General features: G+C 41.6%; 1 protein-coding gene across 1 annotated transcript in view; it reads left to right on the forward strand.

Annotated features, from left to right (window-relative positions):
- tbc1d5 (TBC1 domain family, member 5) overlaps nucleotides 1-19,713 on the forward strand; it is a 392,441-nt gene that overhangs the window by 349,573 nt on the left and 23,155 nt on the right. Inside the window, exons 21-22 of the mRNA XM_055656596.1 lie at nucleotides 9,308-9,407; nucleotides 17,529-17,608. Of these exons, the coding sequence (XP_055512571.1) occupies nucleotides 9,308-9,407; nucleotides 17,529-17,608 (180 nt within the window). The remainder of the gene's footprint in view (nucleotides 1-9,307; nucleotides 9,408-17,528; nucleotides 17,609-19,713) is intronic.

The following is a 19,713-nucleotide window of genomic DNA, read 5'->3' on the forward strand; positions in this document are numbered from 1 at the left end:
CCTAGTTACATCTTCAAAAAATTAGTCAAGCATGATTTCCCCTTCGTAAATCCATGCTGACTCGGACCGATCCTGTTACTGCTATCCAAATGTGCAGCTATCTCAACTTTTATAATTGACTCCAGCATCTTCCCCACCACCGATGTCGGGCTAACTGGTCTATAATTCCGCGTTTTCACTCTCCCACCTTAAAAAGTGGGATAACATTAGCTACTCTCCAATCCACAGGAACTGATCCCGAGTCAATAGAACATTGGAAAATTATCACCAATGCATCCACGATTTCTAGAGCCACTTTCCTAAGTACCCTGGGATGCAGACCATCAGGCCCTGGGGATTTATCATCCATCAGTCCCATCAGTCTATCCAACACCATTTCCTGCCTGATGTGGATTTTTATCTGATCAGGCCCTGGAGATTTGAACTTTTAGTACTTCTTCGACGGTAACACTGACTGCTCTCAAGCCACTTCTATTGACTGCTCCATGTTCCTCCGTCCTACTGTTTTTCTGCTCAGTAAATACAGAGGAGAAGTTTTCATTGAGGACCTTGCCCATCTCTTGTGGCTCCATACAGAGGGACCTCCTGAGAGGTTTCACTCTCTCTCTAGTTACCCTTTTCCCATTTGTATTTATAACATCTTTTGGGATTGTCCATAATACTACCTGCCAGAGCTACAGTATCTCCTTGCCCCTTTTTGCCCTTCTGATCTCCTTTTTCAGTTTATTCCTTAGTTCACAAAACTCCTCCAGGGATACACTTGATCCCAGCTCCCTATACCTGTCCCACGCATCCTTCTTGATTTTGACTAATGCCTCAATTTCCCTCGTCAGCCAAGCTTCCTTCCGTTTTCCTGCTTTGCCCTTCACTCTAACGTAAACCTACATATCCTGAGCATTTGTCAGCACACTTTTAAAAATCCCAAATGGCTGATGTTCCTTTCCTCCCGAATAACCTGCTCCAGTCAACTTGAGCGAGACCTTCTCTCATACCTCCAAAGTTGGTCTTACCCCAGTTGAGCATTTTAACATGTGGACCCTCTCCGTCCCTATCCATAACTATCTTAAACCTAATCATCCTGGCCCCAAAAGGCTCCTCCACAAACACTTCATTAACTTGCACTTCCCAATTTCCCAATACTAGATCCAGTGTTGCCCTCTCATGTGTGGGGACCTCTACATACTGTTTGAGAAAACTCTTGTGAACACTTTTGAGGAATTGTACCCCTTTTAAACCCTTCACACTATGCTTTTCCCGGTCAATATTGGGAAAGTTAAAATAGCTCAATACAACAACATATTTGTCCTGCAGCTGTCGGCAATCTCCCGGCATATTTGTTTTTCTAATTCCTGTTGACTATTCGGGGGTCTATAGAACACCCCCAACAAGGTGATCATTCCTTTCATGTTCCTCACCTCCACCCATATAGCCTCACTAGACGGACCGTCCGTAATGTCACCTCTGATCACTGCCGTGACATCCTCCTTAACCTCCCCCCCCCTCCTCTTTTGCCCTCATTCTTCTCTCCTGAAGCTCCTGTATCTCGGAACATTGAGCTGCCAGTCCTGCTGCCCTGAACCAGGTTTCAGTAATGACTACAAAGTCCCAGTCGCTTGTACCTATCCATGCCCTAAGCTCATCTGCCTTACACGTCAGGCCCCTTGCATTAAAATGCATGCAGTTTAAACCAACCCTCCTTCCTCACTCTCCGCCTTTCACCTGCCAGGATGTTAGTCTAAAAGGTGCAACCCGTCCCTTTTATACAGGTCACCCCTGCCCCAGAAGAGATCCCAATGATCCAGTAATCTAACTCCCTGCCCCCTGCACCAACTCCTCAGCCACACATTCATTTCCCCTATCTTCCTGTTCTTACCTTCACTAGCATGAGGTACTGGAAGTAATCCTGAGATCACTACCCTGGAGGTCCTGCTTTTCAGCCTTATACCTAATTCATTAAACTCATGTTGCAGAACCTCCTTCCTCTACTTTTCTTATTTGTGCCAACATGCACAACAAACTCCGGCTGCTCCTTCGCCCTCTTGAGGATGTAGTGCAGCCGCTCCAAGACATCCTGACCCTGGCACCAGGGAGGCAACACACCATGCTGCAGTCTCGCCTGTTGCCGCAGAATCTCCTGTCCACACGTCTGACTATCGAGTCACCCACCACCATGGCTCTGCCTGAGGTCACTCTTCCCCGTTGGGCCTCAGCGCCAGGGTTGGAGTTACAGCCCTGGCTGCCTCTCAAACTTGACATGTCATCCGCCCCGACAACTCCCAAGAGGGTGCACCTGTTTTCAAAAGGTACAGCCACCGGGGGCTCCTGCAGTCCATGTTTACTCTCTTCCTCGTCGTCACCCACCTTCGCTCTTCCTGTATCCTCGGTGTGCCAACCTCACGGTAGGTCCTGTCCAGCAAACTCTCGTTTTCCCGGATGATCCTGAGGTCATCCAGCAGCTGCCCCATTTCCCCTAACACGTTCATTCACGAGCTGCACCTGGACACAATTTCCGCAGGTGTAGTTGTCAGAGGCACCAGCGGTGTCCCTGACTTCCCACATCCGGCAAGAGAGGCACTGTAACAACTTGCCTGCCATTACTTCAGTAGACATATCACAAGTAGACACACTCACAGAGCTGAATGAAACCTATTCCCTTCTGTGTTGCTGATAGCCTCCTTCAATAAGCCACTGCAATAAGTCACAAGATTAAATATCGAAAAACACGCAGAACCGATTCAAGTGTAGCCTCAGCCTCCTCGTCAAAGACTCTTGAACACAAAGACCTCCCAAGGCACTTCACCTCAACAAGGCCATGTTGTTGCTTACTAAAAACACTGGTTATCGTTCCCCCTATCAGCGGCCTGCACTATTGCCTCTTTTTCCTTCATAAATTCTCTTTCATTTGAATCTCTTTCTATTTCTCTCCCTTCTGATTTTGCCAGGAATCCGAAATCTTCCTGCATCATTACTCATCTGTCCTATCTTCCCATTTTCCTAGCTCACCAGCACATGTAGCAATCTGTAGATCACAATCTTTGTGATCCTTCTTTTTACTCCCTGTCATAGCTCCCTAAAGTCGACCTGTAAATAATTATCCCTCTTTCTGCTGATGTCATTGATACCGATATTGCCCATGACCTCTAGTTGTTCACCTTCCCCCTGCTCTCAGTGACCTCATTTGATTTTGGAACCAGGGAAGTAGCATAAAAATCATTTGTATTTCTTATCTTATTTTGTGATTGTTATAATACTAATAATAATAATAATAAATTGAATTTATATAGCGCTTTTCAGGGACTCAAAGTCGCTTTACAAGGCAAGGCAAAAAACAAAAACAAAAACAAAAACAAACCAAAAAATGAGCAACAATTCAAGCACAGATGAAAAGGGAGGGGGACGTGGGGCTAAGGATAGGCAGAGGTGAAGAGATGGGTCTTGAGGCGGGACTGGAAGATGGTGAGGGACTCAGAATTGCGGATCAGTTGGGGGAGGGAGTTCCAGAGCCTGGGAGCTGCCCTGGAGAAGGCTCTGTCCCCAAAACTGCGGAGGTTGGATTTGTGGATGGAGAGTAGACCGGCTGATGTGGATCTGAGGGATCGTGAGGGTTGGTAGGGGGAGAGGAGGTCAGTGAGATATGGGGGGGGGGGCAGATGGTGGAGGGCTTTGTAGGCGAGGACCAGATACTGATATTTTGGACTTTATGGAGGTTGACGGGGAGGATAGGTAGACACAATCAGGAGATCTGTGGAGACTCAAAACCTGTCTCGGGGCTCACAACCTGGGGATTTTTTTTGCGAATGTGTATTTATGTTTGCAATTTGATTTTTTTTTTCCCAGCAGTTTCATTGCAGTGTTTTCTACGATTGAATTTTCTCCTTCAGGTTATTGAACTGGACGAAGGCTTGAAGTGATTGATGACGAAATCCTTCTGCAGGTCATTAGTTTCTGTCAACTGGTGAAGTTCCATTTCTATGAGTGTGTTTACGAGCTTGCAGTGAAAAAATACTTCCCTCTTGGCAGCACTAAATGTGATGGTGGCTGCACATTCTACTTTGCTTTCTTAATTTGGTTTAATTAACTTAAATGGAACTGAATTTCATAAGCAGAGTAGAATGTGCCCTTGTTATTGTAGAGCAGGTTCAGTATTACTGATGGGTTGAATAGCTAGAAGTGCATGTTTTCCTGCTAACTGTAGATCTGTTTGCAACTCCTTGGATTGCTCTTCTGTCTAATAGGCCACAAAGAGCCTTGTCATTCGTGCTGCTAAATACAATCTTTCTTCTTTCTATAATGAAAATTGCATTTGCTACTGCCAGCAACATGTCCAGATGAAATATATTTGCAACATTCACAATTTAAGCATGGATAGCAAGAGTGACATTGTGACCATAAAAGCTTCTCAGGCCAAAATAACCTCTTCATTCACCATCCACAGCTTTTTGCCGACTAAGCCCCTTTCCAGTAGTCATGATTCTAGCTACCAACTGAATTTGAATGCAATCTTATCAGCCCTTCCTATGATTAAAAATCAGGCTTACAAGTCACTGAGCATTTTAACTAACCACACTGTTAACCTTTCTTGTTATCAGCCATGCAAAGCTTTCAAAAAGGTCACCACAGTTCTCCTGATTGGGTCTACCTATCCTCCCCATCAACCTCCTGATTAATATTTTCAACAGCCAAACTGCTTCTTACTGAATATGTTTCAAGAATGACAACTTTCCTGTCAGTCAGCCAGTTATTTTCCCCCACTAACTCCCCTCCCTCACCAAGAATCATAGTCAGCAATTCCTCCCACAAATTCAAAGCAGAAAAGAAACTTGATTCAATTCAATTCAATGAACTTTATTTATCCGTTAGGAACTTTGGTTTCTGCAGCCATACAACAAAAAGAAACAATTTTATAAGACATACAACCAACTCAATTCACACAGACATCCATAACAGTGAATCTCCTCCTCACTGTGATGGAAGGCAAAGTCTTGTCTCTCCCCTGCTCTCCATCCTTTCCTGATGTTAAAGCCCCCGACGGGCGATGGCAAGTCCCGCGGCCGTTAAAACCGCGCCGATCGATGTCAGGCCCCGCTCCGGGTCATTTTCTGCCCCGCAACTCGGGAGGGAGAAGCTGCCTCCTGAGTTGCGGGATTTGGTTGTCACAGAAAGCGGTAGAGGCCAATTCACTGGATGCATTTAAAAGAGAATTAGATAGAACTCTTGGGGCTAGTGGAATCAAGGGGTATGGGGAGAAGGCAGGCACGCGTTACTGATTGTGGATGATCAGCCATGAATGGCGGTGCAGGCTCGAAGGGCCGAATGGGCTCCTCCTGCACCTATTTTCTATATTATGCACAGATAGATAGATAGATGGACCAAACGCAGACAGGTGAGACTCGTGTAGATGGGGTATTTTGGACGGCATACATAAGTTGGGCCAAAGGGCATATTTCCATGCAGAACAGGTTCGATCCATAATACTGCATAAATACGCATTTGTATTTAATTAATTTGATAATACTGTAATCTCTCCTTCATGTAGCTATTATGATATTAACAGTTATGTATGTTTTCTGTTAGTAATACCAATTGTATGGCAAAATAGACAATAGGTGCAGGAGTAGGCCATTCGGCCCTTCGAGCCAGCACCGCCATTCAATGTGATCATCCCCAATCAGTACCCCTTTCCTACCTTCTCCCCATATCCCCTGACTCTGCTATTTTTAAGAGCCCTATCTAGCTCTCTCTTGAAAGCATCCAGAGAACCTGCCTCCACTGCCCTCTGGGACAGAGAATTCCACACATTCACCACTCTCTGTGAGAAAAAGTGTTTCCTCGTCTCCGTTCAAAATGGCTTACTCCTTATTCTTAAACTGAAATGTTTACATTGTGCAATTCCACTTAAAAAAAGTCAGCTTTATGCCAGTCTACCAAGTCCATTAACCTTCAGAAATACTTTGTGATGCATTAAAAAACGAACATATTACATTTGAACATGCATCTTATTTGATGCTAGTTTATTTAATTAATCTGTTTACAGATTTTTTTAGAATAGATCTTGGTCTGTCAAAATGAAATATATGATTTGTACAGCAGAGGGCATCTCTCTAAAGTAAAATTATAACAGCAAGATTTGCTACTGAGTAATGAATAATCTTAATAAGCATCTAAACCCCCCCTCGTTTATTCTAATGAGCAAACAACCGATCAATTTTAAAAGACTTGATATGTAATCCAGGACATTTTCAAAAACTGAAACTACACACAATGCTGAATGATATTTCTCTCACCGAAATTTCATGTTCAAAAAATAATTTTCTAAATTACTACTTGTGTCAAAAATATTAGTCTAAATTTACACTGATTAATTAGTGAATCTCTGGGACCAAAATGAATTAACGATTCTAATGACTCACTGGCTGAATGCATCTTGCAACTATAGCCCATGGCTTCAGAGTTGCTATTATAGTTATGATGTTGATGTAACAACTAAAATATAGCATCTATTCCATAGTGGTCACAACTTCTTGGGACAAAAACAAAATAATTCGGATACTGAAAATCTGAAATTAATATAAAGGTTGGTGGAAGCCCTCAATATGTCAATCTGGGTGTGTGATGAGAGTTGCAGGATTAAGATCTTAAACTATTGACCATTGATTAGATCTTTCCTCCAGCAATCTTGGTCAGGTGCCAGTTTCATTTCCATGCAGGAACAGCTTGGCTGGTGTATCTGTTAGCCCTGCGGTCTTGGCATCAGCACCATTGTCTCAATGTTGACAAAGCTTGAAAATCTTTGATATGCCCGATGCACTCAGCTGTGTCCCAGGAAACTAAACGGGCTGGATAACAACGCAAATCTTGAGTCTGCTTTGTAGAATCATGAACTTGTGATCATAGCTGAAAACACATGAGCCTTGTTCCCCACGTTTGTAAGCTCAGTTTCATTGTGGTTAAGGTAAGTTCATAATCAAGTGATGAATTATCACAGAATAAATTTATTTTTAGGATTAGGTTTTATTATTGTCAGGTGTACCGACAGTGAAAAGCTTAGTTTTGCATGCTATCCAAACAAATCTGATATGTATATCCATAAATACAATCAAATTCAAGTACAATAAATAAAGCAAAGGTGAAGATACAGAGTGCAGAATATAGTTCTCAGCATTATATCGCATCAGTTCCACAGATGAAGGCCAATGTTCGCGATGGGGTAGAGGTGAATTGGACAATTCCTTAGCTTATGGAAGGACTGTTCAGAAGCCTGATAACAGTGGGAGGGAAGCTATTCCTGAGTCTAATGATGTGCGCTTCCCCAACGGGTGCAGGGAGAAGAAGGGTTGAACAGGGAAGAACAAGTCTTTGATTCAATCAATCGAAGACGTTATTGTCATTCAAAAATACACCAACAAATGCAAGTCTGAATGAAATTTTGTTGCATCTGGCTCACCCTGCAACATAAAATAACAAAAGGATAAAATAGATAAAAAGATAAAATAGATAATAGTGGCGGCACATTATATGGATTTCAAGAGTCTGATGGCTCGGGGGAAGAAGCTGTTGCAAAACCTGGCCGTTCTGCTCCTTAAACTGCGATACCTTTTGCCCAAGGGCAGCAGAGTGAACAGTCCATGATGGAGATGTGTGGGGTCTTTCATAATGCTGTTGGCCTTGGACAAGCAACGTTTGCACGCAATGTCCCGGATTGAAGGAAGAGAAGTCCCGATGATTTTTTTCAGCCGTCCTCACCACTCTCTGCACGGACTTCCATGGAGGCTTTGCAGTCCCCAAACCAGACAGAGATGCAACTGGTCAAAATGCTCTCTGTGGTGCCCCTGTAGAAAGTGGTGAGGACGGGATGGGGGAAGTGAGCTCTTCTCATCCGGCGCAGAAAGTGCAAACGCTGCTGCGCTCTCTTAACTAGTGATGCGATGTTTTGTGACCAGGTCAGACTGGTTGTGATCTGCACCCCCAGGAACCTATGCCCCTGTCCCACTTAGGAAACCTGAACAGAAACCTCTGGAGACTTTGCGCCCCAAAGGTTTTTGTCAGTCTCCCTACCTGCTTCCACTACCTGCAACCTCCGGCAACCACCTGCAACATCCGGGACCGCACGGATACCTTGGGTGGGGCGCAAAGTCTACAGAGGTTTCCGTTCAGGTTTCCTAAGTGGGACAGGGGCATTAGTGCTACTGACCAACTCCACATCGATGTCACTAATGTGTAGTGGTGTGTGACTGCCGGTTTCTCCTGATTATTGACAAAATGCTCGAGTAACGGAGCGGGTAGTATCTCAGGCAGTATCTCTGGAGAAAAGGAATATGTGATATTTTGGGTTGAAACCCTTCTTTAGCCTTTGATTATGTTGGCTGCTTTTCCAAGGCAGCGTGGTGTGGGTGGAGTCAATGGTGGGGAGTCTGGTTTGTGTGATGAACTGGGCTACATCTCTGTAATTTCTTTCGGTCTTGGAAAGAACTGTTCCCAAATCAAGCTGCATTGTAACATGACAGTGTGCTTTCTATAGTGCATCTGCAGAAGTTTGGAAGAGTCATTGGAGAGATGCTGAATTTCCTTAGTCCCCTAAGGAAGTAGAGACGTTGGTGTGCTGACTTGGCTGTTGCATCAATGTGGTTGATTCATTTATTTGTCTCCTTGTGTAGATTCTAATTCTGATTTTGAACAGATATGGTGGTTATGACATGAAGAAATTATTTTCACACCTCAATGGTGCAGTAAATGATCGGCGGTATTTTAAATGTGTTCTTTGATTAAAGATTCCTTTGAGAATAGGGAAGATTCAAACAAGAGGACATGACTTCAGAATTAAGGGTCAGAAGTTTAGGGGTAATATGAGGGGGAACTTCTTTACTCAGAGAGTGGTAGCGGTGTGGAATGAGCTTCCAGTGGAAGTGGTGGAGGCAGGTTCATTGGTATCATTTAAAAATAAATTGGATAGGCATATGGATGAGAAGGGAATGGAGGGTTATGGTATGAGTGCAGGCAGGTGGGACTAAGGGGAAAAAAAGTTGTTCGGCACGGACTTGTAGGGCCGAGATGGCCTGTTTCGGTGCTGTAATTGTTATATGGTTATAGATGCAGTCACAAATTCAGTTACTTTTACAAATTCTGCCTCCAAATCAGACGTATAATATTCATTGCTTAATTGTCTAAATCTGGAAAATAGAAACATCTAGGTTTAATTGTTAATAGATACACAATAAGGCAGCGTATCCTGCAGATGCAAGAGTGGACAAATATTGTTGGCTTGTTCAAGATTTTATATGTTTATATGTCACTGGCTTTTATATTTCAGGAGGACGAATTGGAGAGCCAAGTCTCATTTCTGCAAGGTCAACTGAATGACCTCGAGGCAATGTGCAAATTCTGTGCCAAGATGATGAATACACATATATGTAAGTATTGGTGGTACAGTCATTCGAGGAAATAAATCTTGAAGGTCTTATGACATCTGCACAATTTACTGAGACAATTTTGATTCTTCAGCAATGAACACTTAGTTTTCCTTTCCATTATCTGTCATTAATGGTTTAAAATAATTATTCCTTTTGGATCTAAATTTAAAGAACTGATCAAATAATGGTTACCCAGAGTAAAATCGAGTTTACCAAATCTAAGCAGCTGAGTTGGTTGCACTTGAATCACGTAAATTGCTGTTCTGTTTTGTTCAGTGTGTGTGTGCTAGAACATTTTGCCTGGAAAATGGATGATTCTAAATCAAAACATTAAGTTTGCTATTAGAATCATGTTATGCATGTGAATTCAAGATAATTTAGTTAAATATTATTTATAACTATACAAAAACATTAATCTGTGCAACTTTTGGTGGCTTTCATGATAATCTTTCATGATAACACTGACTTAATACTTTCAGTAATAAATTTATCTCAATGTTTTTTAAATGATTTCTATTTATGGTGAAAGTATCTGAAAATATTTCTTAACTTAAGTCTGTTGGTGGAAATATTATATGTATCAAGAATACTAAATCTGTATAATCAGTTGATTTAATGGATTCTAATTATTTAAAGCCTTTAAACTAACTTTCTAAATCAAATTATTTTTCTCTAATATCATTTATATATTTAAGAACAACCGATAACATGATTAGCACTTGCTTTAACCAGTTTAACTACATTTCAGAAGGACATGTGCAAGTTTGCTTTTATGTCCATTCCTGCAAATGAAGTATGGGCACTTAAGAACATTGAGCAGATTATTCATGTGTCTGCATCAAAGTTGGCTGTGGCTCAGAACTTGAAATGTTTCCATTAATGGCTGCTTTCTGTTTCAAGGTTACTTTCTTTAAAACTAAATTCTGCCCGATGTACGACTCCTCAATTAATCTTCATGGCAAGACCCCGGTCAAAAATGCAGTAAAACTGTAAAATGAAACCTTTTGGGAGAGTTGAGCATGGACTATCAACTAAAGTAGCACATTTAGCCTCAAGCCTCCTCCACATTCTAACAGACTTTGGCTGATCTTTTCTCCCTAAATCATTTTCTTGAACTACTCCTATTTCCTTTGATCCCCCTAAATCTAAAAATCTTTTGATCTAATTGGATGTACTTTTATCTTGGATTTACTCAGCATCTAGTGCTTAGTCACAGAGTACATTATGGTAGGTTCAGCATTTACTGTCCATCCCTAATTGCCTTTGAAATGATAATGGCAAGTCACTATCCTGGACTGAAGAAGGCACTGCTACAATGCTGATGGGGACGGAATGCACAAAGTTAGATCCAGCAACAAGAAATAAATAGTTTAAGAAGGAACTGCAGATGCTGGAAAATCGAAGGTAGACAAAAATGCTGGAGAAACTCAGCGGGTGAGGCAGCATCTATGGAGCTAAGGAAATAGGCAACGTTTCGGGTCGAAACCCTTCTTCGGACTGAAAGAAATAGTGATGCATTTGCAAGTCAGGGTGAAGTGGGGCTGGGATGGGAAACTGTAGGTGTGGTTCTTCATGTGCCCAAATCTGTTTTGGTGGTAGAGGCTGTGGATTTGGGAGGTTTTTGTGAAGTAGTCTGGATGAGTAACACTAATGCATTTTTCTGCTTGTTACTTTTATTGCGACAGGGTTGGAGTATAAGAAATTCGCTGCCCCCCGCAGATCGTGAAGGATAGATCATTAGGTATATTTACGATGGAGATAAATAATTATTTGAAAGATCATGGTATCATTTAAAAATAAATTGGATAGGCATGAGAAGGGAATGGAGGGTTATGGTATGAGTGCAGGCAGGTGGGACTAAGGGAAAAAAAGTTGTGGCGGAACGGACTTATAGGGCTGAGATGGCCTGTTTCCGTGCTGTAATTGTTATATGGTTATAAAAGAATTGTTGGTAACTGGCACAGAAAAGAAGTTGAGGCAGCATCAAACAGCCTTGAGCGGCAGGGCAAGTCTAAACTGTCTGGTGGCTTACTCCCACGCCAATTGCTTGTGCTCAAAGCAAGGCATTGTGATCATTAAATTTAAATAACTAAAAAGACTAAAGGATAAATTTAAAATTGCCTTAGAACATTTAAAAATAATTGAACATAGTAACACTAAAGCAAAGTAATCTTTTGAAACAAAATTCCTTCCCCATTAAACAGGCTGGGAATTTTCATTAAAATGCCCAAGTTTCTGATCTTCATACTGCCAGATCCAACCTACTGTAATGTTCCAACACCAGCGACATGGTGTAACAAATGCATGTGTGCATCGGTTTGGGGCATTTTTTCATCTGAACAGCTGAATGCAGGCATCTCCATTTGCAAACACTGACCGATAACCAGCAAAACTGGCCTTTTGTAGATTGCTTTAAATCATACTGGTTAGAGTTGATTTTTTAATTGAATTCCTTGTTATCTGATTAATATTGGTTTTATCATTTAGCTATTTGTCATTCCCATAAATTTAAATTAATAGGAGATGATAGGACAGTGTTTGTGGTGATAGATATTTTACATTATCCTGTTAAAGGTATATGCCGAAAGAATTGTTGGGCATTTTTATTTTACATCTATGTTGTTGGGCAAAGTTATTACTCCAAAGAATGATTCCAAGCAAAGCATGTTGCAGATCTTGTAGGTTTCACAATAGCATAGTTAAAATACTGCAATAAACAGCATTAAAGCATGAAAAAAGTGATCATTTCTGCCCACGTTAATGTATGGATTCACTGAAGGCCCTGCTGAATCATTGATATTTGCCTTCGTAAAGAGAACACTCCCAAGATATGGTCCATGCTTTCCAAAGGTCTTGTCAGAGCAGTGCTGTGCAGTGGACGTAGATTGGTGGAGGAACATTATGTTAAATGCTAATGGAAGTAAATGTTAAATGTAAGGCCCATTTCTCACCTACACTTCAATGAATGAGCTAATCTTAAAGGGCCTGTCCCACTGCACGAGCTAATTCAAGAGTTCTCCCGTGTTTCCCCTGATTCGAACTCGGAGAATTACAGTAATAGCTGTTCGTAGGTACTCGGGGCTCTCGTGGACATTTTTCACAGTGCTGAAAAAACTTCACGAGTTTCCGCGTTTTCCGAGTAGCTGCCGTTAGCATTACGAGCCGCTACGGGACATCCACAAGCTCCAACGTAGCCGCTACATACATTCTACGTAATTACCACGAGTTTGATTTTTTTTAAACTCGGGAGAGCTCTTGAATTACCTCATACAGTGGGACAGGCCCTTAATTAAGAGTTCAAATCCAGAAAGACATACAAAGAAGGGTGAAATGGGTTTGGAGTATAATGTGCAGTTGTAGTCACCCAGCTGTCTCTAAGTTGGGAAGGGTGCAGAAGAGATTCACCTTGTTATTACCCGGACTTGAGAGCTTGAATTTTAGGAAGAGGCTGATAAGCTAGGGCTTTGGAGTTTAGGAGACCGAGGGGTTGCCTTATTGAGGAGCATCGATAAAGTGAAGCTCACTTTCTTTTTCCCAGCGTAGAGTATTCTAAAACTAAAGTGCGTAGGGTTAAGGTGAGAGGGGAGAGATTTAAAATCAGGGGAAACCTTTTTCACTCAGAGGATAGTCTGTATCTGGATTGAGCTGCTAGAGGAAGCTGTAGAACCAGATACAAGTACAACTTTTAAAAGACACATGGACAGATATTCTGATAGGATGGGCTAAATGCAGGCACATGGGAATAGCCCAGAAAACTAACTCTGTTAGCATGGACAAGGTGGGCCGAAGGGCCTGTTAGATGTCATGTCAGGTACTTGTTAGAAGTTATTTAGTTGCATCACCATTGATTTGTACGCTGCCATGAAGAACATCAGCATATTTCCATGTTAAATGGTATTGTGAAAGGTAAGTTGTTGTTTTATCCATCTCTTCATGATCATATTTATTTGATTTATGCTTAATTGCTAATTCCCTGTACTTATGAACAATATAATCCATTATAATGATCAAAAAGGCATAGTCAATGTGACTTAATATATTTGTCATGAAAATAAATTGATACAACGCTTCTTAAAATGGTTGAGAATATAATGGTTCCAGTAGTTAAGTCTATATTAGTGTGGATTCAGATTCTGTGCATTCAACCACTTGCTCAGGCTGCATAGCAATGGTCACACTTCTCAATCCTTTGTTTCTTTACAATGCACGTTATTACTATCACAGTAAATGGAGCAAGACACTCTTTAATAGACTTTTTTTTAAAGTAAGGCCCATCATCAGCAACAAATGTAATTGCCTCTATTTTGTTGGCCTTTGGCAATGAGTATCCAATCTTGCGCAATTTGTTAATTCTCCAAGGAACGATTTGTGTACGAATAATGAGGCCCTGCCACAATAATGGTTAATACCATTACAGAGATTCCAAACACATATTCTAAAGTTCTAGGCAAGGTTATGCACAGAATTCAGCAACAACGTGTCAGCACAGTGCAGTAAAGCATTGCAAGACACTTCACAATGACATTATAAAAGAATGTTTAACATGAAGCCTTCTAATTTATAATGGAAAGTAAATAACAGCATAGTCAAAGGGATGATTATCGAGAGCATCTCAAAGCAGGAAGAGGCAAAAAAGCTTATATGGTGAATTCCAGCAGTTAGTTTCTAGCTCATTGAAGCCATTGCCATTAGTGGTGGAGTTGTGAAAATCAGAATGGAGACATAAGAGACTGCAGATGCTAGACCTGGAGCAATAAACAAACTGCTGAAGGAACTGACGTATAAGAGAATACAGGGTCTCGTCCTGCAATGTCTACCTTTGCATAGCCTAAACAGAAGCAACTTTTCACACAGAGAGTGGTGAATCTCTGGAACTCTCTGCCACAGAGGGTAGTTGAGGCCAGTTCATTGCAGAGGGAGTTAGATGTGGCCCTTGTGGCTAAGGGGATCAGGGGGTATGGAGAGAAGGCAGGTACGGGATACTGAGTTGGATGATCAGCCATGATCATATTGAATGGCGGTGCAGGCTCGAAGGGCCGAATGGCCTACTCCTGCACCTAATTTCTATGTTTCTATGTTTCTAACTTGACCTGCTGAGTTGGAGGAGTTGGGGCCCCTCCCAAGGAGGACGAACCTGAGAGTAAAGGGCCTGTCCCATGAGCATGCGACTGCATGCGGCAAGCGCGACCTAACGTGGTCGCTTGAGCCGTACGGCCTCGCGGGGCCGGTCCCACTTCGATCGCTGGAGCCGTATGGAGTTGTGCAGAGCTGGTCCTGACATATATAAAAGTAAACTCTATAAAACGACGGCACAGTGGTGCAGCTAGTGAAGCTCCTGCTTCACAGCACCAGAGACCCAGGTTTAATCCTAACCTTGGGTGCTGTCTATGTGGAGTTTACATATTCTCCCTTTGGCCACGTGATTTTCCTCCGGGTGCTCCAATTTCCTCCCACATCCCAAAGACGTTTCTGGGTTGTAGAAACAAAGAAGTGCAGATGTTGGTGAATACACAAATGGACACAGTGCTGGAACTTCTTGAAAGCAGTTATAACCAAAGATTATAGAGCAGAGCAAGATAGACCACTCCTCCGAAATCCAATGGACTGACGTGTAGTTCGTAACCGAACGTCACGGCCGCCATTTGTTTATGCCAAACGCGACATCTTTGGTAACGGAGATGGACTCCACAGTTATACAATCTGCTCTTACATCAGGTCGTAGGGAAAAGCAAAGATACTAGAGGCTCCTCTAGTATCTTTGGGGGAAGAGGACGTTTCCTCCTCCTGAGTTGATCCAAGACTGATTCTCGGTCCCCCCCAATACCAGATGAAGGCGGCCGGCGGGAGAGCTTCAAGCGCCCTGCGGTCGGCGCTCCTGAGGCAGCGGGCAATGCTCCTCTAGTATCTTTGGTGGAATCCGTTCCAAAGATTGATCTGCTCTGCTCTATCATCTTTGGTGTAATCAGTGTTGTAGGGCAGCATCGTTTATACAGCATCGATCACTTCACATATTTAGTTAATAGTATTGTAAATTTTATTAATATTTTTTGTAAATTGCAGTTCAATAAAATGGCGACATGTCATACCCATGTCAAACTACGCTTTTTTCGCAGAGTGGCACAACTTGCTCAGCTCTATAATCTTTGGTTATAACAAAGAAATTTTGCAGTGTCTGAAGACAGGTCTCGACCCGGAACGTCACCTATCCATGTGCTCCAGAGATGCTGCCTGACATGCTGAATTACTCCAGAACTTTGTGTCAATAGACAATAGACAATAGGTGCAGGAGTAGGCCATTTGGCCCTTCGAGCCAGCACCGGCATTCAATGTGATCATAGCTGATCATCCCCAATCAGTTCCTGCCTTCTCCCCCATATCCCCTGACTCCGCTATCTTTAAGAGCCCTATCTAGCTCTCTCTTAAAAGCATCCTGAGAACCTGCGTCCACCGCCCTCTGAGCCAGAGAATTCCACAGACTCACCACTCTCTGTGAGAAAAAGTGTTTCCTCGTCTCCGTTCTAAATGGCTTACTCCTAATTCGTAAATTGTGTCCACTGGTTCTGGACTCCCCCAACATCGGGAACATGTTTCATGCCTCTAGCGTGTCCAAGCCCTTAACAATCTTATATGTTTCAATGAGATGCCCTCTCATCCTTCTAAACTCCAGGGTGTACATGCCCAGCTGCTCCATTCTCTCAGCATTTGACAGTCCCGCCATCCCGGGAATTAACCTTTTAAACCTACGCTGCACTCCCACCAAAACGACACACAATACTCCAGGTGTGGCCTCACTAGGGCTCTGTACAACTGCAGAAGGGCCTCTTTGCTCCTATATTCGATTCCTCTTGTTATAAAGACCAACATGCCATTCACTTTCTTCACTACCTGCTGTACCTGCATGCTTACTTTCATAGACTGATGTACAAGAACCCCCAGATCCCGATGTATTTCCCCTTTTCCCAACTTAATGCCATTTAGATAGTAATCTGCCTTCCTGTTTTTGCTACCAAAGTGGATAACCTTTCAGGTGTATACGTTCATTGGCCTCTATAAATTGCCCCTAGTGCGTAGGGAGTGGATGAGAAAGTAGGATAACATTGAACTAGTTGGTCGAAGTGGACTGAGTCGGCCAAAGGACCTGTTTCCATGCTGTATATCTAAACAAAAAAAAGTATTTTGTAAACATTATTTCCTTCTAATAAAGGAGCACATGGATTAAAAAGGTAATAGAATGAACTGTTGCACTAATGCTCTTATTTCCCCATTTCCTTTGGCTGAAGTAGATGCTTAATGAAAACCTCCACTGGTTTATAGTACGGTATATAAATCAGATAATATTTGAATGCAAATGTTTTTTCTTACTCATGTCCTTGAACGTAATGTGGATTGCAAATAATAGTGTGTATTGCACACTAGCAGCTTCTTTGATATCTAAAGTCACTGGAAATATAATTTAGATGACATGGAAACTGTGGGCTGCTTTCAACTGTCATGAAAGTTAGTATTTTAGTTCACTGTGTCTGAAATCTGGCTAAACTTTACACCAATCCAACTTACAAAATAAATTCCATTCAATATAATCAGCCAGTTCACATTATATGCGTTTTGTGGTAAATATGTGCTTATAAAAGACCAAGTATATGGGTATGTTTTGACTGAATAACAGAGTTTAATTTTCGATGGGATTAATATCATGCTAACAGTTTTTATCATCACACTACTGATGTTGTTTATATGGACCTACACAGGAATCACAAAGATCACACATGTGACTCATTGAAAATGTAAGTGAGTGGAGGTCAGGTTAAGAGAGACAGAGAGTATGCTTAAATAGGTATGTACTCAAGTTGATCAGTGGTGGGTCTGGGACCTCTTTATATTGTACAAAAGCAAAATACTGTAGTTGCTGCAAATGTGAAACAAAACACACGGGACACTGCAAATGCTCAAGTTGATCCATGGAGAGATAGAGAAAATTCCAGGTTGATGATCTTCCAGAGGTTTATAATTATGTGTCATACCCCATATATTTAAGTATATGCGACAAATTCTGACAGAACAATTCATGTCATTTCTGTAGGACAAATTTACTTTAAAGTAATGCATTATAATTTTTGACAGGCAAAATACAGGATGTGATTCTAAAGGAAAATCTTCAAAAGGAGGATGAAGTTTTGGTATCACTGGCTGGACTCAAGCAGGTAGATATGATGCAGCATTCTTCTCTATCTGATTGTAAAACATACTTCCCTTTGTACTTTGTTTGCACGGTTTGACTCAGGGAAGTCTTAACCATTAATTCTACCACCATCAATGAAGTCAGAAATATTACCTATTAACATAAGCTTTTTAGTATTTATTGCCCTTGCGTGATCACACTTTTCTAATACATTTTTGTTCTGAATAAAAGTTCTATTTTATTCTAATTTCTTCAATAGCTGTCTTGCCATTTGATGAGATAACAGCAAACTAGTTTTTGTGTTTGTAATTCTATAAATATCTTCCAAAAGCTTTGTATTTCCAGCACTGCAAGTATGAATTTCATTGTTCGCTTTGGCACATATGACAATTACACACTCTTAACGACATATTTTAATTTTACCTTCTGTGGTACTATGTACACAATTTCTCAGGTTTTATTCCAATTAAAGGTACTTTGCTGTCATTATTTTGGGATCACCACATTCTAATTCCTGTGCTTTTGAAAAATAGACTAAAAAGACAAAATGTTAGCTCGGCTCTTTGCAAAGTGATCCAATCAGTGTTATTCCCTTGCTCTATCCTAGTGCCTACCACAATTCCATTAGAAACCACCCCCTAATTGGCAGCAAATTTGAGGTTATTGTATTTTGCTGCATATAAACGTTTTTCTCATATTTCCCCCATACCTTTTTAATCTGTTTTCTCAGTCCTAGCACTTTCAATTAATGGGAATGGCTTTCTGTTTTTTTTAATTGAAATCAGCGATTATCTTGTTTGCCTCTATTGAAATGTTACCATGACTTACTTTACTTGGGAGAAAAGGACCCCAGCTTCTTCAGCTCAGCTGAACTCCCTCATTCCTTGAGCCATTCTGTTGAATCAACACTCCATACTCATGAACCTTGTTGACCTATCTAAAAGTGTGCTGACCAGAAATTGATGCAATACTCTAGTATCGCCTAACTAGAGTTCTATAAAGTTCACTATCTCTGCTTTTCTACTCAAAATTTATGAAGCATAGGCTTTGCTAAACTACTTTCTCAATGATTCTTGCCGCCTTAAAAAATATGAGCACTAAAAGATCCAAAGGTGTTTAATTGTCATATGTACCAGGTACAGAACAATGAAAATCTTAATTGCTACAACTTTACATACACACTGAAACACATTAAATATATAATAATCAATAATAGTATAAATGATCTAGGTAACTAGACCATATTACTGCAATCCAATGTTATCGTATGTAGTGCAACCCATACAAAGTCCATAGTAGTTCATTGTGAAGATTGTGTTGTGGTGAGGGTTGTGGCTGTGGTTCAAGCGTCTGATGATTGTAAGGATGAAGCTATTCTTGAATCTGGAGGTAACTGTTACTTCTCGATGGTAGCAGCAAGATGAAAGCATAGCCAATGGTGTGAGTCTTTGATGATATTCGCTGCCTTTATCAGGCAGCACTGCCTCATTATCCCTCTGTTGGTGGGAAGCTCAATTCCCATGATGGACTGGACAGTTTCCACCACTTTCTCAGACACCTTTCAAAAACCTCCTGGCCTGTGTTCACCTATTACTGGCTATGCTTTGTCCTGCCCCTTCTCTCTTCCATTCTACACCCCTCCCCCCCGCCCACCCAACCTTGCAATCAGTCTAGAGAAGGGTCCCAACCCGAAACGCCATCTTTCCATGTTCTTCAGAGTTGTTGCCTGATCCGCTGAGTTACTCCAGCACTTTGCCTTTCCACCCTTAGGATCTTATATGATGGAATAAAGTTACCCCTCATTCTGTCCAGCCTCTCTTGATAAGACAACCCTCTCATTTCCAGGAATTAATCAGCTGTAACAAGGGTACAGTAGCATTAAATGCTGCCCAAATTAGATTCACCGGGTTAATTCCTGGGATGAAAGAGGGAGTTGTCCGATCAAGAGAGACCAGACAATATTCCAGGTGCTGTCTCACTAACACCCTGTCCAACTGAGGCAAATGTGGACTTTTCTCTGGTTCAATGTCTCCATAGTGTTGCTCATAATATTTTTTTGTATTTCAATTGATTTTGTTTTAAACACATGAGCAGTACCATTAAGGCCAGAATGATTGTTCTTGAAAA

This window comes from Leucoraja erinacea, chromosome 2 (genome assembly GCF_028641065.1).
Source record: "Leucoraja erinacea ecotype New England chromosome 2, Leri_hhj_1, whole genome shotgun sequence".
NCBI classification, from domain to species: Eukaryota; Metazoa; Chordata; class Chondrichthyes; order Rajiformes; family Rajidae; genus Leucoraja; species Leucoraja erinaceus.